General features: G+C 56.5%; 5 protein-coding genes across 5 annotated transcripts; 3 read left to right on the top strand and 2 right to left on the bottom strand.

Moving 5' to 3' along the window:
* Positions 1-738: 738 nt before the first annotated feature.
* CAOG_01851 (CCR4-Not complex component Not1) lies at positions 739-10,035 on the top strand. Its single transcript, XM_004364662.2, has 2 exons — positions 739-1,054; positions 1,197-10,035. The coding sequence occupies exons 1-2, from the start codon at positions 932-934 to the stop codon at positions 9,696-9,698; spliced, it is 8,625 nt and encodes a 2,874-aa protein (XP_004364719.1). The 5' UTR covers positions 739-931; the 3' UTR covers positions 9,699-10,035.
* A 22-nt stretch (positions 10,036-10,057) lies between these two features.
* CAOG_01850 (membrane alanine aminopeptidase) lies at positions 10,058-14,374 on the bottom strand. The gene is made up of 5 exons (XM_004364661.2): positions 14,263-14,374; positions 13,899-14,036; positions 13,039-13,088; positions 12,764-12,939; positions 10,058-12,666 (listed from the first exon to the last, which is right to left on the bottom strand). Exons 1-5 carry the CDS (start codon positions 14,330-14,332, stop codon positions 10,275-10,277), a joined length of 2,826 nt encoding a protein of 941 aa, XP_004364718.1. The 5' UTR covers positions 14,333-14,374; the 3' UTR covers positions 10,058-10,274.
* Positions 14,375-14,521: 147 nt separating this feature from the next.
* On the top strand, positions 14,522-15,320 carry CAOG_01849 (hypothetical protein). The gene is made up of 2 exons (XM_004364660.2): positions 14,522-14,713; positions 14,890-15,320. Exons 1-2 carry the CDS (start codon positions 14,552-14,554, stop codon positions 15,193-15,195), a joined length of 468 nt encoding a protein of 155 aa, XP_004364717.2. The 5' UTR covers positions 14,522-14,551; the 3' UTR covers positions 15,196-15,320.
* A 48-nt stretch (positions 15,321-15,368) lies between these two features.
* On the bottom strand, positions 15,369-16,659 carry CAOG_01848 (hypothetical protein; the record flags this gene model as incomplete). Its single annotated transcript, XM_004364659.1, has 3 exons — positions 15,650-16,659; positions 15,482-15,590; positions 15,369-15,379 (listed from the first exon to the last, which is right to left on the bottom strand). The coding sequence occupies exons 1-3, from the start codon at positions 16,610-16,612 to the stop codon at positions 15,369-15,371; spliced, it is 1,083 nt and encodes a 360-aa protein (XP_004364716.1). The 5' UTR covers positions 16,613-16,659.
* A 254-nt stretch (positions 16,660-16,913) lies between these two features.
* Positions 16,914-21,858, top strand: CAOG_01847 (ubiquitin-protein ligase E3B). Its single transcript, XM_004364658.2, has 7 exons — positions 16,914-17,373; positions 17,535-18,642; positions 18,764-19,133; positions 19,248-19,766; positions 19,919-21,222; positions 21,328-21,473; positions 21,587-21,858. The coding sequence occupies exons 1-7, from the start codon at positions 16,969-16,971 to the stop codon at positions 21,848-21,850; spliced, it is 4,116 nt and encodes a 1,371-aa protein (XP_004364715.2). The 5' UTR covers positions 16,914-16,968; the 3' UTR covers positions 21,851-21,858.
* The last annotated feature ends 89 nt before the right edge of the window (positions 21,859-21,947 follow it).

The following is a 21,947-nucleotide window of genomic DNA, read 5'->3' as shown; positions in this document are numbered from 1 at the left end:
GGGGGGAGAGGCAATTGGAGCTCAGCGCGCCAACTTTTTTTTTTCTTCGTCTTTTGGCTGTTCGTATTCTGGCTGTTCCGGCCGTTGTCTGCTGAACACTGCGAATGTTGCTTGGGAGCAGCAAATGCCGTGGTTCCGCGTCCACTCAATGCCAGCCGGCACCAAGGAAGCTGGCCAAGACCGCCACTGCAACCAGGGAACAAAGAAAAAAAAAAAAAACTGCTGATCTTCATTTTTTTTTTTTTTTTTTGCCGCGCTTTTTTTTCCACCTCTTGTCTTGGTCGATTCATTCGAACGCGTGGTCGTCGTGTGCACTTTCGAACGATAGCCACACATCAGATAGACTCGGCTGGTTTGTGTGTGTTCGAGGACGAGTCGCAGCGCACGGTCGGTCGATCGCGTTTCAGCGTCCTCTCGATTCAAGTGCGTTTGAGCATCGACTTTTTTTTTTTTTTTTTTTTTCTTGTTTCTCGAGATCGTTACTTTGAGGCCTTTTGGAAGGAGAAGGGGGGTGGGGTATGGTTGCAAGCGGGCGCGAGCCTAGCGCAACGCTGCAGTTGCAGACTTGTCGATGCTACTGCTCTATGTCGCGCGTCCATCGGATGGAGGGAGGGATGAGCTTTGCATCGCAGGAGATGATGGGGAATCTGCTTGGTCTGCTCTGTGTTCGTGTGTGTTTGTGTGTGCTTTCAACCATCGGGCATGATGACTCACTCTGACTGTCTTCCTTTTGATGTTGTTGTTGTTGTTGCTGCTGCTGTTGTTTCTCCCGTTGGTAGTTCCCTGGGATTGGTTTTTTCCTATTATTTTCTCCCAACTTTTTTTTCTTCTCAGTTTCCCCTCCATCCCTCATCCCCGCTGGTGCTTCTTGGTCCGATTCGGCCGGTAACACCAACCACCCTTCTTGCAGTCAACTCGGGGACCCCGCTCAATGACGCAGAACGTCACATTGCTAGTTGCCTCCAAGATCGCTCAGTGTGTTTCCTCTCTCGCCGCTCTCTCTGACGTTTCCAAGCGACAGAGCTCTTCTCCAGTCATCGCCGAACTTCGCAAGGTACCGGAGAGGGACGACCCCGGGTTTTGGTGGAGGGGGGCCAACAAGCAAAAGACAGGCCAGACCTTGATCGCTCGTTGTTGTCGTTTCTCACCTTTTTTTCCTCCTTCCTTCTGTTGCTTGCGTTGCACCGTTTTTCTAGGTCGTCGCACAGTACGGGACCGACGCCTACCACTTTCTTCTAAGGCGCCTGTTCTGGTCGATCAACTTTTCCACCGAGTCGGACATTTCTGACGCCCCCGTCGTCCGTTTCTTTGGTGAAGAGGTCGCATCGCTTCTCGAACGACCCAACTTTGCGTCTGCGCTTTGCCTCGCGCTCCAACCGGTTGCCAGCGACGAGCCAGCCGCATCCCGCACTCTTCCAAACTCGGCTGCCGTTTCCGAGGCTCTCTTTGGATTTTTTGGCCACTTCCCTCGCATCCTCAAGCTCTCTCTAGTACAGAGCTTTGTTGTGGCTCTCGGGCTCCTCCAGTCCTCGTCGAGTGAAATCCAGTCACTGAGTCTCCAGTTTGTGACGAGCCACTTTGCCACCCTCGTTTCATCGGCGTCCGCTCCCTCACAACCGCCCGTCTCGGAAGCGCTTCTCCGCAACCTTCTCGAGCACCTCGTTGCCTCCTCGTCTGAGATTGGTCTGAAGAAGGATCAGCTCGCCGAGGTCGTCCACACTTTTCAAGCGCAGTACCCGTTGGATGTTGTGCCGCTTACCCTCGCTCCTTTCCTCTACCACAGCAAAAAGCAGGACGTCAGCATCGACACTATCTTTCCAGTCGACCAATCGATCGGATTTAGCAGCTCTACATCTATGGCGGCGTCCGTTGTTTCACAAGTGACGGCGCATGTCACGCTCGCCAACTTGATGCGCGAACTGGGCTATGCCTCGTGCGCATCCCTCAGCTCGGTGCACGAGCTGCTGGACTATTATCCACCCGCCACCATCACCCCTGTCGTCGTTGCTCGCGTGCTCGGCATGATGGCAGGCACCCTTTCGGGACTCGAGGACACCCTCCCTTTGCAAAGTACCAGCGGCGCGTGGGGCGCAGCGGGAGGCTCTTCCAGCCCCTGGGACCGAAAACAACCATCACAACAAGCCTCCTCCAACGACGACTCATCACACAAGCCCACAACATGGAATGTTGCCCCTTTCATCGATGTCGTGAAGGAAATCCAGCCATCCCTCAACTTTGTGGAGGTCATCTTTGCCTTGGACTACGAGGGCTTGACAGTTGACGGCGGCGAGGGCTTCACCTTCCTCTCGCGAGCCATTTTGCGGGGCATGGGTCTGGAAGAGACGGCCCCCACCCCGTTCACTTCAGACTTTCTCTTCCGACCATGGCAACACGTTGCCTCCCAACTAGTCATGCTGACTGCCGCCTTGTCTGCACCTCCATCGGTCTTCTCGTTTGCAACGAACGACTCTCGACAAGCGTGCGCAGACTGGCTCGCCATCGCCTCGTCCAGCACAGAAACAAACGAGCAGCAAGTACAGAACTGGACTTGCCAGGAGTTGATTGACACGCTCCTCGCCATCGGTGCCAATGCAGAAATGGAGATGAACGTCAACTCGCTCTTTTTGCCCGCCATTCGCGCATGTCCAGAGCTGCTTTTGTTTGGCCTGGTCAAGTCACGTTGCCCGTCGTCGCCACTGCAATTGGACTTGGCCCGCGCCATCATTACACAGCTTGTGCAGCCAGTGGCCGAGGGCGCTCCACCATCCCCGATTCCCGTCGCTCTCTTCCAGCAAATCTGGCAAGTCAATGACCGGTTTGTCCTCCAAGCACTTGCCGAGTGGAATGCTATCGACGACGACGACCGATGGTTTGTCCGGCTGTCTCAGACCCTCGACATTGTCCAAGCACTGAACGCATTGCCCCAGTTCCTCGACGCCCAACCCTACACGTTCTCTGTCGAGCTGGCTGCTGTTGCTGCTCGGAAAAACTTGCTCGTGTTGTCCAAGTGGCTCGCTGACAAGCTGCAGCGACCAGATGCCTCCAGCGGAGCATCGCCTCAACAGCAGCAACGACACGCCCAACAACGCTCGGAATTTGCACTTGCGGCTGCACGATTCCTGGAGCGTCGTTTCCTCGAGGTCCATCCTTCATCGCCCGTTCGCATTCCACCAGATCTTGTTGCACTCTTTGTGCGAACGCTCCAGCCCTTGATGAACACTTTTCCAAAGGAGATTACCAGCGCTTTGCAGAATGTGCTCGTCCCTTGCCTCCGTCAAGGTGGTCTGGGCATTGACGTGGAAGAGTTTCTGCGCTCCATTGGCAAAGGCCCCATGGACGCGCTCCAACAGCAGCAGCAACAACAGCAACAGCAACTACAACAACAACAACAGCAACAACTTGACAGCTCCCTCAGCGACGGTGCGACATATCCGCCAGATGTCCAAGCCGAAGCCACCGGTGAACTGCAGCAAGTGTTCAAGGGCAGCATGTCGGTGGAGCGGTTTGTCGACCGTGTCAAGCTGCTCAAGTCCTCAGCGTTCCCGCGCGACCAGATGGTGCTGAACTGCCTGATCAAGGAGCTCTATTCCGAGTACCTGCACTTGCCTCGGTACGGCGATGAGACCCTGACCATTGCCGGCCGCTTGTACGGCTCGCTACTGAGCGAGCGCGTCGTTTCTGGCGTGGTCGGCGCTTCCTTCCTCAAGTTTATTCTCGAGGGTTTGCGCAAGCCGTCCGATTCGCGCCTGTTTGTGCGCTTTGCCATCGTCGGCCTGGATTGCATCAAGTCTCGACTCGCCGAGTGGCCGCAGTTTGCGCTCAAGATTGTCGAAATTCCCCACTTTTTGCGCTTCCCACCAGAGCTTGTCCAGGCCGTCCGCAACAGCTTGCAGCAAGGTGCATCGGCTTCTGACGGTATGCTGAGTGACGTTGCGCTTCAGACAGCCCTTCTCGTCGCAACCCCTGGCGCGTCTGACGGCGGTGTCGCCAACGGCGCCCTGTCGTCGTTCAGCTCACCTGTGGGCAATGCTGGTGCTGGCATTTCGCCATCAAGCAGCTCGGCCTCTTGGTCTGCGGGTGCAGCGACGAGCGCGTCGTCAGGCACCGCCAGCGGCGCTGCTGCCCAGGCAGCCGCTCTCGGCAACCAGCCCATTCCAGTCATTCAGCCCGAGGAGGAGCCGGCCCTCGTTGCTGCAGCAGCCGCCCTCTCGTCGCTCCACGCAGGCAACATCAAGAAGGTCGCCACCGACTTGACCAACGTGCCGCTGCCCGCCTCGGCCAACGGCAATGTTGTTCGCCTCGCCGAAATCATTGCCAAGGCCGTGTATGACGCTGCCCTGACTGCCGCAGACGGCCTCGTGATCAACGCAAACGAGACCGCCCCTCTGAGCGTGTCGGGCAGCGGCAGCGGCCGCCTCGAACTCATTGCTCTGGTGGTGGCCGAGTTGTGTCAGCCCATCTACCGCACGGCCACCAACAATGCGTTCAAACGTTGCTTCTTTAACATTTGCCAAGTCGAGTTTGAGCATGGCCACAGCGCGCTGGCTGCCAACGATCGCGACGCGTCCGAGCTGGGCACCGTCAAGCGCCGCCACTATGGCTGGATGCTCTTCCTCGGTGAACTCTTCCGCCTTCATGTGCTTACCACCAAGATTATTGTCTATTGCATTCGGGCCTTTATGAGCGGCAATGGCACTCTGGCGAATGACGAGGTGCTTCAGATTCTCTGCAGGACCTTTGCCATCATCGGCGCCCCTCTGAGCGTGGCATCGGTCGAGTGGATGGACAAGTTCCTGTCCAACTTGGTGGAGGCCAGCGGGCACGCGTCGGCGACCACCCGTCGGCTGATTAACGAAATCCGCACGGCTCGGAACAACAACTGGGCGGGCTTGCATCGTCCTGGCGTCATTGGCGGTGCGGTTGGTTCTGGTGAAGGGACTGAGCCTGGTACACCCGGCACCCCCGGCACTGGCGGCGACGATTCCAGCGCTGGCAACTCGTCGCTGAGCAGCCGCAGCGCCACTCCCGGCACGGAAACGCCCGGCACTGCCGCTGCTGCTGCGGCTGCGGCGGCAGCCAGCCAGGGTCCCTCCCTCACGTCGTCTGCCAACAACATCAAGACTCTGCTGGCTGCGGCCGAGATGGCCGCCAGTTTCCCCAAGCCCACAGACCAGATCCAGGAGAAGGTGGCCTTCATTGTCAACAACATTTCCATCTCCAACCTCGACAAGAAGGCCAACGAGCTCAAAAAGCTGCTTGCGCCCGAGTTCTTCCCTTGGTTTGTGCACTATCTCGTGGTCAAGCGTGCCAGCATTGAGCCAAACTTCCATCAGCTGTACCTGGCCTTCTCGGAAAGCCTCAAGATTCCGCAGCTCCCTCGCATGCTTCTGGACGAGACGTACTCGGCCATCCGGATTTTGCTCGAGTCGGACAAGATTGGCACCACGCAGGGCTCTTCGGAGCGCAGCCTGCTGAAGAATCTCGGCTCGTGGCTCGGTCTGATGACGCTGAGCCGCAACAAGCCCATTTTGCACCGCGACCTGCCAATCAAGGACTTGATCCTTCAAGCCTACGAGACAGACCAGCTGCTGTACGTGGTGCCGTTCGTTGCCAAGGTGCTCGAAGGGTGCAAGTCTCGCATTTTCAAGCCCCCGAATCCCTGGCTGATGGGCATGATTGCCGTCCTGAAGGAGCTGCATTCGCTCCCCGATCTCAAGCTCAATCTCAAGTTTGAGGTCGAGGTCTTGTGCAAAAACCTCAACATTGACAGCAACGAGGTTGTTCCCGCCACTGCGATCGCGGACATGCAAAAGCGCAAGCAACTCATGCAGCAGCAACTCCAGCTGCAGCAGCAGCAGGCTGCTCTGCAACAGGCGCATGGCCAACTTGGCCACGATCACCCGCTTCCCACGCACCACGCCAACGTGCCGTTCAGCTCCATCTCGACGGCCCAGATTACGACGCTCTCGCCGTTCATTCACGTGGCACCCAACACCCCGCTCAATATGCCTCAGCTCAAGTCGTACATCTTCCTCGCCATGGAGCGCTCCATCAACGAGATTATTGGCCCCGTCCTCGACCGCTACTGCCCGATTGCGTGCGTCACCACCCGCGAGCTCGTGCTCAAGGACTTTGTGCTCGAGCTTGACGAAGCCAAGATCCGCAAGGCGGCTCAGCTGGCCGTCCAGAACCTTGCCGGCTCTCTCGCGACCGTGACAAGCCGCGAGCCTCTGCGCACCGCCATGACGTCGCACCTTCGCAACTTTTTGCAGCAGTCCATGCAGGGCAACATGGAATTCCAGGCCATGCTGGAAGCGTCCATTCCCCAGCTGGTTGCCGACAACTTGGACCTGGCCTGCACGTTCATTGAAAAGGCTGCCATGGAGAAGAGTGTCATTGCGATGGAGGCCGATGAGCAGTTTGCCACCAACATTCTGCGCCGCCGTCGCCCTGGCCAGGTCCCGTACGACCTGAACCATTACTCGATGCCACGGCTGGCTACCCTCGCCGAGCCTTTGCGGCCCAAGCCTGGCAGCACCACCGGCCAGCAGCTGCGCGTGTACGACGATTTCATGCGCACCATGCCCGCATCGATGGCAGCCGCAGCTGCCGCCGCCGCACAGGCTCAGGCCCAGTCTGCCGCCGCCGCCGCTGCAGTTGCTGCTGCCGCAGGTGGCGTTGCTGGAGGCGACCCATCTCTGCAAAAGTCCATGTTTGGCGATTCTCTCGCCGGCCCTTCCGCGCCTCTCGATCCCCGCCTGCTCCAGGCAATGGAAAAGCGCCTGTCGGACATGTCCAAGATGCTGTCGTCGGCCGAGTTTGCCGGCCTGTCGATTGGCTCGATTCCGCAGTCGCACGAGGTCATGGCGCTCATGCACACCATCCCGCAGGCCATCCAGCAATGCCCGCTGAACGCAGGCCGCGACGAGCTGTCGTGCTCTGTCGCTCGCGAGCTGTTGCGCATGCTCCTCGAGAGCTCGGTCAAAATCCTCAAGGAAGCCTGCTTTGGCTTGCTGCACAACATCAAGGCGCTTTGCAAAAAGATGCCGTCCGATTTGACCGCCTGGCTCATGTTTGCCGACGACGGCTTTAAGACACACGTGGATGTCGTGGCCGGTCTCCTGCGCGCCCAGCTTCTCTCTGCACCCGATCTTGACGCGTATCTTGCCAAGCTGCTGGAGGATACCCGCCATGTGGCTGCTGGCGACTTTACGCTCCGCCTCATTGGCAAGCTGTACCTGACCGACAAGCCCGTGCACACCCCGGCGCCGATCGAGTTCTTCAACGTTCTCGACATGCTTGGCAAGATTGCTCACGTTTCAAACCGCATGCTGCCTGCGCCGTTGGCGGCCTTGATTGACCGTGTCCGCGCCCAGAAACTGCAGGCTGGCGCTCAGATTGGTGGACCTGGCATGCTGACTCCGCAGCAACAGCAGCAGTTGTTGCTCCAGCAGCAGCAGCAACAACAACAGCAGCAGCAGCAGCAACAACAGCAGCAACAACAGCAGTCGCAAGGCGGCCAACCCCACCAGCAACTGGCCGCCGCTCGCGCAGCAGCAGCCGCAGCAGCAGCGGCGGCGGGTCGCTCGTCCAACCTCGGCTCGACCATGGGAGCCTTCCTTGGCGCGCAGCAAGGCTCGCCGATCGCCAGCGCAGTCCCGCAGCCACCGTCCACCTTTGCTGCCGCGGCCAGCGCGATTGCTTCCGAGTCGTTCGACATGGCCCGCTCTGGTGCCTTTGCCAACGACCGCTTGGTTGGACCCGATCCCGAAGAAGGCGCCGCCTTCACCGACCAGGCCGTGTCGCTGTTTGACATGTTCATGACGGCCTTCTACACCAACGGCGCCGTGTATGTCGAGCAACCTTTGCCCAACACGACTACGCCGCTGTTTGCGTCCTTCTTTGCCCGGCTCCAGGACATGCAGGTCTTCCGCAGCGACGAGCACACACTCCGCGTCATTCGCACCATTGTCGAGTATGTCGTGGATTTGTACCACCAGGTCGCCGATCCCGCTTCTCGCCAAGCCCAGCTGCAAAGCCAACTCGGATCGAACACTGGCCCGCTTTCTCCGGCTGGTGGTGCCACCACGCAGGGCATGCCCACCGCCCCTTCGCCCGCTTCATTCTCGGCCGTCGCTGGCGGTGCGGTTGGTGCCAACTCGACCATTGCTCCTGCCGCCGCCAACACTCCGCCGACCACGTCCAACACGGCGACTGCCGCGGCCTTCTATGCTGCCAGCAATGCCGCAGTCAGTGCCAACGTTTCCACCGCGCCGACCGTGGTTGGCGCAGCGTCGGGCACGGTGCTCCACTGGATTCACCACTCGCCGTACGCCGCCCCTGATGCCTTTGTCAAGTTCTTCTTTGTGCTCCTGCGCAGCACCGACATGCTGAGCCCCACCCGCGTCACATTCATCCAGAACACACTCAACGCAATTGCATCCGTGGCTGCCAAGGAGCACTCCATCAAGCGCGCCGGCGGCTTCAACCAGCGTCCTTACTTCCGTATTCTGCAGGGCCTGCTGACCGATTTCAGCGATCGCGATGTGATTTCGGAAATCCAGTACCTGCAGTTCTTGTCGCTGTTTAGCAACACGCTCCACGCCATGCAACCGTCGGCCCTCGAAGGCTTTGCCTTTGCTTGGCTCGAACTGGTGTCGCACCGACTCTACATGCCAAAGCTGCTGACCATCAAGGCGGAAAAGGGCTGGCCCGTGCTTCAGCGGCTGTTTATGGACGTGTTCAACTACCTCGTTCCGTACCTGCGTCGCGACGAGCTGCCGAGCCCTGTCCGTCGACTGTACCGTGGCTTGGTTCGCGTGCTGCTCGTGCTCTTGCACGACTTCCCCGAGTTCTTGTGCGACTACCATTTCAGCTTCTGCGACGTCATTCCGACCAAGTGCGTTCAGCTGCGCAATCTCATTCTGAGCGCCTTCCCGCGCTCGATGCGCTTGCCCGATCCGCTCACGCCCAACTTGAAGGTGGACTTGCTGCCTGAGATTCAGCTGTCCCCGCATCTGCCGTCCAACTTCCATCTGGCCTTGTACAACTCGAGCATCCACGAGGGCGTGGAGGTCTTTTTGAAGACGCGAGCCCCCATCTCATTCCTGATGGATCTTCGCAGCAGTCTCCTCCTCCCCGAGAGCGAAGTCGCCGCCGCTGGCACAAAGTACAACGTCCCGCTCATCAACTCGCTCGTTGTTTACGTTGGCTGCCACGCACTCGTGGCCATCCGCCAGGTACCGACCCAGAGCGGCCAAGCGCAAGCCATCATGCACAACCCGGCAATGGACATTTACCAACAGCTCGCTGTCGATCTCGACGCTGAGGGGCGATACCTCTACTTTACTGCCATTGCCAACCAGCTGCGCTTCCCGTGCAACCACACCCACTACTTTAGCTTTGTGCTACTGTCACTCTTCTCCCAAGCAAGCCAAGAGATCATCCAGGAGCAAATCACGCGCGTCCTTCTCGAGCGCTTGCTTGCCAACCGCCCCCACCCATGGGGCATTCTCATCACCTTCATTGAGCTCATCAAAAACCGCGATTACAACTTTTGGTCGCGTTCGTTCGTTCGCTGCGCCCCTGAAATTGAGCGTCTCTTCGAGTCGGTTGCCAAGGTCGTTCTCGGCCCGTCGCGCACCCGACTGCCGCACGAAGCAGGCTCTATTCTCGATCAGCAGCGCTCGTTCGAGTAAAGCGCAATCTTTTTTCAAGCAATGTCCATTGGAACTTTTTCTTTTCGCCGGCCACTACTACGACACGGGCATTGTTTTGGCGACCAATGCTTGTTCTAACTCTGGCTTTGTTTCATGACATTTGCAAAAAGGTTGCTCACACCCACTCTTTTGTTGCTCTTCCCCCCTTCATTTTTCGTTCTGCTTTGGTCTGTCATGTATAAGGCGTCTTTTTTGTTCTTTGTTATGTCTCTCTTCCCATTTTTTTTCTTTTCTGCCCTTAAAAGTGTATCGTTGGTTTTTTTTTTTGTACTTTTAGCGCTTCCATTCCGGAATAATTCAATAAAATCGAAATGTCACAATTCCCAAGGTTCAAAACAATCTGATGTTTATTTTTCTGGGGGGGGGGAGGGTTCCAATCATTTCAGGTTCAAATTCGAGAAGAAAGTAACAACCCGAAAGTGTCGAAACCGCGAATCAAAAAGCGAAGGCACAACCAAAAACCCAAGAACAAGCAACAAAAAAGAAAAGAAATAGGAAGTAGTGAAACGACTACTCTCTCCGAGAACGCGAACAACACCCAACGCTTCCCGAGCTTTACGCAGGAACGTAGCCAAGGAATTGTTCAATCTGGGCTTGGTTGGCTGCCAACCACAGAATATTGGTCCTGATGGACTCGAGCGATTGGGCCACGGCGTTGGCGGCAGCGCCCAGTTCCTTGGGGGCAAAGAAGGCTTGGACGTCGTTGTAAAGTTGCTGCGTCTGGAAGTGAGCAACGACACCCGAGACAAAGTTGCCGAGTGAGAAGCTGCCGCCACCGAGCATGGCAGCATACTCGTCGTAGTGCGCGCGCAGCCAATCCCAGGCAACCAGCTCGCCGGTGGTTTGGGATGCGACGTAGGCAACGACGGTGGTAGCATCTTGGGAGCGAATCTTGGTGGGGTCGAGCGAGAAGGCCAACAGACGGTTGAGGAGCCACGGGATGCGAGTCGAGGCAAGCGCGCGCAGGATGCGGCGCTGCTCGGTGGCGGCGGTCGTCTGCAGGTACTGCTCCCACATAAAGTCCCACTCTGGGCGGTCGCCATGAGCAATGCCGACAAGATAGACAAAGTCGCGCAAGTCAGCGGGGACCTGGGCGTTCACGGGGTCGGCCATGAAAGCCTTGAACAGCGCGGTCGCGTTGCCGACGGCATCGATCTGGTCGGCACGGCGCGATGCAGCGTCAAGCACCAGGCCACGAGCAAGCAGGGTCATGTGCGGGTCCGACGCCTGGATTTGCCAGCCGAGCGTGTTGGCCGCAGGACCGACAAGCTTGGCAAAGTAGTCCTGGAAGGCGCCGAAGGACGGCTGCCAGCGGAGCTGCGAGCCAATGTAGGCCAGGCCGGAGACGGCAGTGGACCAGACAGTGTAGTCAAGCTCCTGCGAGAGGAAGGCGGTCAGGTTGAGCGGCAGCACAAACGGCACGACGCCGGCACGGGCGAAGGTGAAGGCGTCGTCGAGAATGCCGGCGCGATCGGAGGCCGAGAATTGCGAGGGGTTGCTGAGAAGCGCAGCGCCGAGGCGGGCCCAGTTGACTGCATCGTAGTTGACACGGAAGAAGGCAGTGCGGTTGACATTGAACAGATACCAGCCGCCAGCGGGGAGGGTGAGAGGAATAATGTGCTGCGCGTCTTCGATCCAGGTCACGGGGTATTGGGCACCAGACGAGTCAGTGCGGGAAATCGGCACCGCCCACAGAGTTGTGAGGTCGGGTTGGGCGCTGGGGTCGGCGAGGAAACGCTTCTGGACAATGTGAACGGTCGAGCCATCGTTGGAAGGGGTGGCGGTGAGCACGGGGAAGCCGACCTGGCTGGTCCAAGAGTGCATGATGGCCCTGACGTCGAGGGTGGTAAACTGAGAGAGCGAGGCCCACAGGTCGTTCGTCTGCGCGTTGGCAAACTGGTGCTGCAGAAGGTAGGACTTGATGCCGGCGAGGAAGTTGGCTTCGCCCATCACGTTGAAGAGCATGCGAATGACAGAGGCGCCCTTGTCGTAGCTGATAGCATCGAACAGCTCGCTAATTTCACCAGGGTTGGTCACCTCAGCCTCGATGGGGTGGGACGATTCGAGCGCGTCGAGGGAGAAGGCTTCCTTCTGAGCCAAGACAAAGAACTGAGTGTCCATGTCCCACTCGGGACGCACGGACGAGACGCCAATGTACTCGACAAACGAGGCAAAGCCCTCGTTCAGCCAGAGGTCGTTCCACCATTCCATCGTGACAAGGTTGCCAAACCACTGGTGGGCGAGTTCGTGGGCAATGACAGTCACGACACGCTGGACGTTCGAGGCAGACGAGGCCGCGGGATCGACGAGCAGTGCCGTTTCGCGGTAGGTGATGAGGCCCCAGTTTTCCATGGCACCAGCGTTGAAGTCGGGGATGGCAATCAAGTCCGACTTGGGCAGCGGGTACGGGACGCCAAAGAAGGACTCGTAGTACGCCAGAATGGCGGCACTCACGTTCAAGGCAACCTCGGCCTGGGAGATGATTTCCGGGGGAGTCCAGATGCTGACGACAACGCCGCCAGGGGTGGTTGAGGTCACGCTGACAAAGTCGCACACCACAAAGGCGACCAGGTAGGTGCTCATACGCACGCTGTTCTCAAACTCGACCACGTCCCAGCTGGGGTTGGTTGGCGAGGGAGTCGTGGAGGCAATGGGCATGTTGCCGAGCGCAGTCATGGCGTGGTCCTTGACCATGGTGAGCTTGAAGGTGGCCTTCATGGCCGGCTCGTCAAAGCAAGGGAAGGCACGGCGCGCATCCACGGGCTCAAACTGGGTCGTGGCAATCCAGCGGCGCTCGCCAGTCGAGGTCAGGTACGACGAGCGGTAAAAGCCAGTCAGGTCGGAGCGGATGACGGAAACGAACGAAATGTCGAGCGTGTAGTTGGCCACTGGGGCCGAGTTTTTGAGCTCAATGACGAGGAATTCGTTTTCTGCGTAGGTAAAGTAGCTGTTGAGGCGAGGATGGATGCAATTCGAAACAACAAGTGAGCAAGCAGGCAAGCAGGCACAACAGCTTCCCCCCCCCCCCCGTTTCAACAATTTACCTGCGGATTGGAACAGCGTCGCCCGTTGCATCGGCGGTAATGTCAATGTCAGTAAAGTTGTGGCCGACCGAGTGAATGAGGATGAATTTTGTGGATTTGAGCACGCTGACGGACACCTTGACGCGGCCAGTGTAGTCGAACGTGGAAATGTTGGGGTGCAGGAAGAGATCATAGGCCTGTTTTGACACGTTTTTGGACAACGGTTGGTCAGCGTGGATTGTCGAGACATGAACGAATGCTAACATGCACGGATATTTGGTGTTCTTCTTTCTTACCGAAGGGACGACGGAATCAGGGAGGCGAATGTTTTGCCAGATGGCCGGTTCTGCATGAATGATGAGAAGGGAGCAAGGGGGGGGGGGTTACTGATGAGTGCACTTGCATTTGTACTTTGGGTCATCATAGATGAATGTCGTGTCCCAACATGATGATGATGTTTTGCTGTTTGTCACGTCGTCACATGTCGCTTTTTTTGTTCGCTTGGATAATTTTGTTCATGTTTTTGCACTCACTCACCAGCTCATCATGCTTCTCCACTTGCCATCCACGCACAACAACATCACAACAACATCACATCGCATCACATCTGACGCAGATACAAGCCGTGTTCCATCGTCACCATCAGCATCAGCATCATCATTCCGCGCCAATCCAAAACAATGTTCCTCTGTGCCATCCATGTGACTTCTTTCTCGATTTCTCATTCAAGCACTTCTCCCCCTCCCCCAACCCCCGCCGGCTTCGATCTTCTCCTCTCACTTTCAATCTCTGATGAAGCTGTCGTTGCTTGATGCATCGTCCCGGCACTCTCTCGGCAGCAATTCAAGCAAAAGGTCGACAAAAACTCCAATATTGCCAATCAATCCAAAATCAGTAACTCGTGCTTTTTTTTTTTTTTTTTTTTTTTTTTTTTTCCAAATTTCCATTCTCCGATTTTTTCATTCTCTCGCGTGTGTCACTCACTCGCTGAAGAGCGACCCCAAAAAGCCAAAAATCAATTGGGAACGAGCAGCACGAGAGCGAGTGATTTGACGGGGGGAAACATTTGTCAAGAGCATCCATCGAACAAGTAGACGGATGTGCGGAGGTGGAAGAACAACGGGATGGGAAAACGAAACTGAGGACGGAGACTTACGCGATGGAGAGTTGCCGCTGTCGTCGCTCTTGGAGACGCTGACGCCGATGGCGATGGCGACGGCGATGGCGAGCAGGACTGCAGTGCCGATCCAGCACTTGCGGCTGAAGCGGCGGTGGATGGGCTGGCGGGAGAAGCCTACCAAACAGAGAGACGAGGTTCATGTCACAGTGAGGCTGTTTTCGCTTCGGAGAATCCCTCTTCGTTTTGTGTGTCACTCAGCCACAGCAACAGCCACACTCCCCCTTCCTCGCGATGCATTCTCGGTACTCGAACTCGGGTGAGCATAAAAAAAAAGCAGACGAATCGAAGCAGCGACACTGGGACAACAGCCAGCAACGGGAACAAGAAGAGCCTGTTTTACCACTGTACGCTGGCTTGTGATCCTGGAGCGCCTCAGAGTCGGTGCCAGCAATGGCAGAGTACGAAGGCATACTGAAAGACCAAAAAGAAAGAATAAAAGAAGAAGAATAAAGAAATGAACACTGAACTGAGCAAATTCGTACAATAGAGAACTCCATACAAAAAATCTGAATTTCCTGTCCAATGCTCGTCTCTCTCTCTCTCTCTTCGATCTCTCCTCTGTAAACCTCTCGCTTGAAACCCAACTACTGCTACACGAGATTTTTCCATTGCCATCATCCGACGGGCCAATGGTTGCCAGTCGTACTTATTTTCAACCTGAGGGAATGGACTTTGCTTACGGATCGCTGCTGGGCATGATGGTGCTGTGCTACGTGCCGCACACGATCAAGGCAATCCTGTACAAGGCCATCACCAAGCGCACTCCGAACAACGCCGACCCTCGCAACGCGGTGAGTTTGACGGGGGGGGGGACTGAACGAGAGCAATTTGAATCACTCACCCCGATCACTGATCACCGACCGACCGACCGACCGACCCCCTTGGAACCGACGCTGTGTGTCTCCCTCTCATTCATCACCAACCAAAAACACAAAAATCCGCCGCTGCTTGAAACACGCGCGCTCAGCTGAACGTGGCCGACCCGGTGCTCCAGACCGAGAAGGCTGCCATTCTGCGCCGCGCTCAGTCCTGCCACTACAACCTGCTCGAGAACTTTGCCTTCTTTGCTGCGGGCGTCATTGCGGCCAAGGTTGCGCACGTGCCGACTGCAACCATCAACTACTACGTCGCCATGCACGTCCTCTTCCGTGTGGCGTACGTCCCGCTGTACCTCCTGATCTCGACCAATCCCGCCTCTGCGCTCCGCTCCATCGCCTTCTTTGGCGCTGCGTACGCGAGTGCCATGCTCATGATCAGTGCTGCCTATGCTTGAAATGATAGGGCTGAAAGGGGAAATTTTGAGGCCCACCGCTCAGACAAATGATCATGATCATCAACTTGCAAGTATTTGAGATGGTTGTGACAATTTTCAATACATCACCGCAAGATGGATAAAAAGTAGTACACAAACAAAGGAGGTGGTGGAGGAGGAGGAGGAGGTTGATATCAGGCATCGTCTGATAGATCCAAGGCAAGACGGGGATCAACGAGGACACAAACGTCAGGAGCCGCACCCGCAGCAAGCAACGCTCGCACTACAGTTGACTGGCCTCTCATACATGCATAGTGCAGCAGCGTCATCGTAGAGGTTGACATGGTTGCATTGGGATTGGCCCCGTGCTGAAGAAGTAATTCCACGATTGGGAACGACAGATTGTGCACGGCCGTCTGCAAGGGCTCAGTCAAGGGGATTCGACATTGCCGCTGACGCTTAGAATCTCTCGCACCACCTCGAGCTTGTCGGCAAACGCGGCCATGTAGAGTGCGCGGAGAAGAGCCCCGGGATTCCTGTTCTTGCTGAGAAGCCACCGAATCACATGGACCTGTCCTGCTGCGGCAGCGCTCACATAGGCTATAAGATAGCGTTGTTTACTTGCTTTACGTTCCATCAGCTCCTTGAGAACGTCCAGACGGCCCGCCTGAGCAGTAAAATCAACAGCTTTGTCGTCGACATCTTCAGCTCCCGCCCGAACGAGCGCAACCACGACGTCAATGTAGCCGGCATCACAAGGGCCGCCGCAAAGCTCCTGAAGAATGGTTCGCCCGTAGCGATTCTTGACATTCGGGTTTGTGCCTCGTTGAAGCAGGTCGTGCACGATTTCGAACTTGTTGGCGTCGGCGGCGAGGCACAGCGCCTTTTCGGCATTGTAGGGTGCTCCCGCGTTGGCCAATGTCATTCCAATCTCCAGCTGGTCGTTTTGAAAGACCCATTCGCACATTTTGGCATTGGCAGGGTCGGCGGGATTGGCGCCTGCTCGCAGCAGGTCGTCCACAATTGCCGCATGGCCCATGGCGGCAGCGTTTGCGAGCGCAGTTCCGTTCAAGCGCATGCTGTAATTCACATCCACGCCCGCACGGATGAGCTCCTGGACTGCCATTCGCTGCCCGCTCCTGCAGGCAGCAATCAGCGGCGTTTCGCCCTCGGTTGGTCCAGACACGACCCGACTCGATGCATCAGCACCCGCTTGTATGAGCTCGCGAGCAATATCTGCGAAATCTCTCCTGCATGCAATGTGCAAGAGCGAGCATGTGACCTCGGGATTGGTTGTTTGGTCGCGGATTGCTCGGTTGACGTTGGCGCCTGCCCGAATTGCACTTTGCACGCGTTCGAGATTACGTTGCTCGACTGCCTCGGCCAGCTCTGCGTCTGCAGCCGGCAGGTCGCTGGGTGGTCTAGCATCATTGCTCATTCTTGGATTCCAGCCCAACAGCAGCGGGGGCTTCAGTGACCAGATCCCTGTACTCAGAATTGGTCAGCTTGCACCGTTTTCACCTTTCCACCCCCGCCTCCGCTCCCTTGCTCCATTCTCAGTGACGCTCCAGCAATCACACGCATTCTACATTGGCGCTCGCTCCTCAGGCTGTCCAATCGCAAATCCAACGGGTCGTTTTTTACTTTGTGAAGGCAAAACAAAAACAAAAAACTGAGCGTTCCAAATTTGTCAGCTTTTCGGACCAATTTTCTGAGATTCTTCTTTCACTCCCACTTTTTTTTTTCCTTGTTCAATTGAGCTCGTAACACAGGTGGGTGAGTAAAGTGCGGAACATGTTCCAGCTCAAGCCAAAGACAGCGACGGCCAAAGACGACTTTGTCGAGCGGCAGCGCCAAGAGCGCCAAGCCAGAGCCCAGCAGCGGTCGGCTGCGAGTGCGACTGCGTCTGATACTGCAGCGGTAACGCCAGCGACATCGACACCGACAGCTGCAACCCAGTCCGCATCACCGCTGGCAGCGGCAGGGTCGCGGTCACCAAGTCTCACAACTCCGACGCCGACGACGACATCGAGCCTGACGCCCCAAGCCACCACAGCCCAAGCCACATGGTCGATGCGCTCTTCTGCTGCAAGTGTTGCGGATACGCCGCGTCCCGATGTACCGACTACGAGCACGACGACCAAGAAATACGTTCAGCCGAGCGTGGACATGCAGATTGGTTCCGCACTCGTCATCCAAGTAAGAACGAGCTTGCGCGTTTGGACGCAGGGGTGCTGCGAATTCAAGCACTCTAGAATGTCGTATGACTGTGATTTGGATTGCTCGTGAAATCATCCACCGCTCCACACACGCACAAGTCTGAACACAAAAACTCACCAAAAGTTGTCGGATTTGCTCAGAAATGGACGCGAATGTTTTTGGTGAAGCGAAACCTGGCCCAGAAAGAAAGGCTCACCATCGACTTGCAACTGGCCGTGTTGCAGCAAGCATTGGCCGTGCAGTCGCACGCAGATTCTGCCACAAACAACCCGAACGTTGCGACACTGGTCGCCATTCCAATCGCGGCCACTTTGCACGCGATGGTCGCTCGCCTGCTCTTCATCTACCACCCAAAGCACGATTACCCACGCCTGGTGGCGCTATGCAAGCTCATACTGGCTTCGATGGACGCACCAAACAATCTGCCCTCGTTCGCGGCGCTTGCGCTTCAACGTGACCTGACTGTTGTGTGGATTCGCCAAATGAAGCGACTTCTCGTGCTGTGCGTGTACCACGTACACCAGGCCTCTCTGCAACTGGCGGCCAGCGGTCTGATTGCAACCGAGGCTGACGCTCCGCCCGCTCCATCCGCCGTCGTCCCTCCCACTCACCCCATGAGTCCGGCTATTCCGAAAGCACCATCGACGCCAACGCCGACCGGATTACTGCCATCCTCCCTTCCCTCCTACTTTAATGCCACGCGCGTGGCGGCTGCAGCTTTGTCTACTCTGCCGCCCGCGTCCTCTCCAAGCAGCACTGGTCCTCCACCGCAGCCTCCGCTGTCATCGAATACTGCCGCGGGTCTTCCTCTCACCTCACTGCGGATGCTAGCGACCTTCACGGATGCGTCGACTTGGAAACTGTCGCAACAAAGCCCCGAGCCCCTCAAGCAGTCGCTTGCCAAAATTTCCAGCACTTTTCTCCAGCATTTAAACCAGCCTCAGCCCCAGACTGCGTCGGCGAAACTCACCCTTGACGTGGCGTTTTCGTCAAGCAACTTTTCGTGCGAGACCATTCCCGTCATCCGCACGACTGCGGTGGCCTTCCTGTCGTCCTTCCTGCAAGCGGCCTCTTCGCCCAAGCGCAATCCACACATTCCCAGCGCAGCGCTCGTGATATCGGCTGCCATGACCCTGTTCATTCGTCCCATCATTGCCTCGCGGTTTTCGAGGGAGCTCGTTCTATCGTTTGTTCTGGAAGTTTTGTCCATTCCCGCACTCTTTCCGCGTCTCGCGGCCGTTTGGCCAGGTAATACCCCGTTGTGGCCCGTGTCGTGCGCATCGGAACGCAGCTAAGCAAAACTCTTGTTTGGCTTTTTGGGTTTAAATTGTTCTGGGGGAATTTGATGTGATCGCTTGTTATCGAGCAGAAGGACCCGCCCTGTTTGAGAAACTCGAGTTTCTGCAACATGTGATCAACGCGCTGGAAGATAGCCAAACACTCAAAATTATTTTTTACACGCTCGAAGGCAATTACACCTTGTGCCTGATTGCCAATTTGGTTTCGCTCTTTGGCATGCATCTGGCCAATGCTCGAGCATTGGTGGTCGACACGCCTGCTGCACCGGCCAGCCCGAGCGGCTCTGCAAAATCCGCACCTGCAAGGGCCTTGACCGACCGCTTTGTCGAGGTGTTGCACCAGTTGCTTGTGCACGACAAGAGCTACGTCCGAAAGAAGCAAACGAGTCATGCCAACTTCCATCCTCTTTTTGGCTGGTTTTCTGGCGTCACTGATGCCACGTAAGTCCCGCATTCGAGTGACCCTCGCCAAGCGTGGCCAAGTCATCTTTACCCACCTGGTTGCACTCACTTTAACCACATGGTTGCTCTCACATCCCCCCCCTTGCATCACAGACTGTCGGAGGCATTTCCGCAAATCACGCTGCAGCTGCAAAACTTGTGGAAGCGGGACGTTCTCCGCGCCATTTTTGCCGACTTGTTCAAACCTGCGTTCGACAGTCCTTCTCCCTCCTCTTCCTCCTCTTCCTCCTCCTCCATCGTTTCCGAAGGCACGCCCACTGCCCCTGGCGGGACGATCAAAAAGCAGTCGCTCGGATCCAAGTTATCCGCGATCGCGCACGGTGGCTCATCCAGCTCGATCGCCAACACGGCTGACTCGCTACTTTGCATGCGCGTTCGAGATGCTTGCCAGCTTTACGAGACGCTTGCTGGAACCCTTGTCAAGCTCAAGGCGGAAGTGTTGAACGCCCTGTCGTACGCATCCGACTTGCTGCCACGTTTGTGGAGGTTTTTGAGCACGGTTGGACCAACAGGCAATCTCAAAGTGTTTCTGGACTCGGCTGTCGTGCCAGAAAAGGAGCCCTTCATCTCCATCCTGGTTGTCTTTTGCGACGCATGCAGTCACTTGTTCCTGTACGTTTTGAGACGAGGCCAAAAAGTTGGGATTTTTGGTGTCGATGTGTCGACCTTTCCCTCAAGGCTCACTTTTTTTCGCTTTGCATTGTTTGTTTGCCTGCCCCCTTACCACTTGCCCCACCCCCGCGACACCGCTTCCACTTCCACAGAGTCTTGGATGATGAAGAAATCTACAACATGCAAAAGCCGTTCTCCATGACCGACCTGGCAAACTTGTCCAAGTTTCTCAACCAATTCCTTTTTACGATGATCTGGCAATCACCGCTTCCGCGACTTGAAGCGTTGCTAGCCGCCATCGATGCTGACACTACCGGTGCGGGAGCTGCGGACGCTCAGACACCGACGTCTGGGAACCAGCGCGCCTCATCTTCAACTTCATCCTCCTCCTCCTCCTCCTCCTCCTCGCCATCGAGCGTGCCCGCACCTGCCTTGGCTGATCTGACTCAACAAGCACGGCTGCTTCGTTCGAGCCACCGCTTACTGACACTGCTGTATGAGCGCGACGCACGCCGCCCGTTCACGTCTGGCGACCACTGGCTCATTCCCGAGCTCAAGTCATCGGCGTTTGACTCGGACTGGCGTGGCAAAGGCTCTCGCTCTCGTGCGTTGCTGCGGTATATTCCCCACTGCATCCCATTCCGCAGGCGAGTCGACTTGTTCCGCAAGCAGATCGATGCGACGAAGGGCGATCGCGACGATGCCGACGCACGACCCAGCATGCTCGTACGCGTGCGACGCAATGCCGTGCTCGATGACGGCTTTCGACAACTGTGCAATACCAATGGCGACACCATGCGCGGTGTCATTCGTGTCAAGTTCACGAACGCGCAAGGGCTCGACGAGGCGGGCATTGACCAGGACGGTGTTTTCAAAGAGTTTTTGGAGGAAACCATCAAGCAGGCGTTCGACCCCAACCTTGGGCTGTTTCGCACAACCTCGTCCAATCTGCTCTACCCGAGTCTCACCTCGCGGCTCCAAGAGGACCATGTGAAGTTGTTTGAGTTTGTCGGGCGAATGCTAGGCAAGGCCTTGTACGAGGGCATTGTCGTCGAAGTGCCGTTCGCTCATTTCTTCCTGTCCAAGCTGCTCGGTCGGCACAACGGCTTTGATGAACTGAGCTCCTTGGATCCCGATCTGTACAAAAACCTTGCATTCATCAAGCGCTATGACGGAGACGTCGAAGACCTCGGCCTGACGTTTTCAGTCGACGAGGATCTCTTTGGCACCGTCGTGACCAACGATCTCAAGCCTGGTGGAAGAGCTGTCTCTGTCACGACCGCCAATCGCATCCTCTATGTTCACCTTATGGCCGACTTCCGCATGAACACGCAGCTCCGCGTGCAGTCGCAAGCATTCATTCATGGGTTTAGAACGGTCATTCCCGACTCGTCGCTTCGGATTTTTTCATCTTCCGAGCTTCAAAAGCTTATTTCTGGCGACAGTGTAGACTTTGGTACGAAGGTGTTTTTTGCTTTTTTTTTTCCCGAGATGTTGTCCTCATTGATGAAACTGTCTTGGGGTGTCGTACAACCAAAACTCACTCTCCATCTTCTGGCAGACGTGAGCGATCTTCGACGCCATACCACCTACTATGGAGGCTATCACGACTCGCATCGAACTGTGCAGTGGCTGTGGGAATGCGTGGCCGAGTTGGATACCAAGGAGCGTTGTCTGTTCCTCAAGTTTGTGACTAGTTGCTCGAAGGTAGAGTCGATCTGCCCATGCCTATCGTGATGAGTGGGCTTTGAGGCGGGAGTAGCGAATCACCTGATGGGGGCAGCGCTTCAATGCATCAACTGATGTTGTCTGTGTCACAGCCGCCCATTCTCGGATTCGCCCATCTGCATCCCACCTTCTCAGTTCGGTGCGTCGAAGACCAGGAGGATGAGCATGTCATTATCGACGAGTCCATTACTGGGACATTGCGTGGGCTCTTTTCCGGCGGCCGCGACACCAATCGTCTTCCAACCGCCTCGACTTGTTTCAATCTGCTCAAGCTGCCCAACTACAAGAAGAAGAAGACCCTCAAAGAGAAGCTGCGCTATGCCATCAATGCAGGTGCAGGGTTTGAGCTGTCGTAATTTTTTATTGGGTTTTTGGTTTGTGATTGCGTTTTTTTACTATATATTTTTTTTTATTAAAGCGGCTCTTCTCCCCCACTTTTGCCATCCTATCTCC

This window comes from Capsaspora owczarzaki, assembly GCF_000151315.2.
Source record: "Capsaspora owczarzaki ATCC 30864 unplaced genomic scaffold supercont2.2, whole genome shotgun sequence".
Taxonomy (NCBI): Eukaryota; class Filasterea; order Ministeriida; family Capsasporidae; genus Capsaspora; species Capsaspora owczarzaki.
This window is presented reverse-complemented; position numbering and strand designations above follow the sequence as displayed.

Coding starts and splice junctions, on each gene's coding strand:
- CAOG_01851 (XM_004364662.2), top strand. CDS start 932: ATGACGCAGAACGTCACATTGCTAGTTGCCTCCAAGATCGCTCAGTGT. Junction 1,055..1,196: donor TCATCGCCGAACTTCGCAAG/GTACCGGAGAGG, acceptor CCGTTTTTCTAG/GTCGTCGCACAGTACGGGAC.
- CAOG_01850 (XM_004364661.2), bottom strand. CDS start 14,332: ATGCCTTCGTACTCTGCCATTGCTGGCACCGACTCTGAGGCGCTCCAG. Junction 13,089..13,898: donor CAGCGGCAACTCTCCATCGC/GTAAGTCTCCGT, acceptor TCATTCATGCAG/AACCGGCCATCTGGCAAAAC. Junction 12,940..13,038: donor CTGATTCCGTCGTCCCTTCG/GTAAGAAAGAAG, acceptor GTGTCAAAACAG/GCCTATGATCTCTTCCTGCA.
- CAOG_01849 (XM_004364660.2), top strand. CDS start 14,552: ATGGTTGCCAGTCGTACTTATTTTCAACCTGAGGGAATGGACTTTGCT. Junction 14,714..14,889: donor ACGCCGACCCTCGCAACGCG/GTGAGTTTGACG, acceptor ACGCGCGCTCAG/CTGAACGTGGCCGACCCGGT.
- CAOG_01847 (XM_004364658.2), top strand. CDS start 16,969: ATGTTCCAGCTCAAGCCAAAGACAGCGACGGCCAAAGACGACTTTGTC. Junction 17,374..17,534: donor GTTCCGCACTCGTCATCCAA/GTAAGAACGAGC, acceptor GGATTTGCTCAG/AAATGGACGCGAATGTTTTT. Junction 21,223..21,327: donor TGGCGACAGTGTAGACTTTG/GTACGAAGGTGT, acceptor ATCTTCTGGCAG/ACGTGAGCGATCTTCGACGC.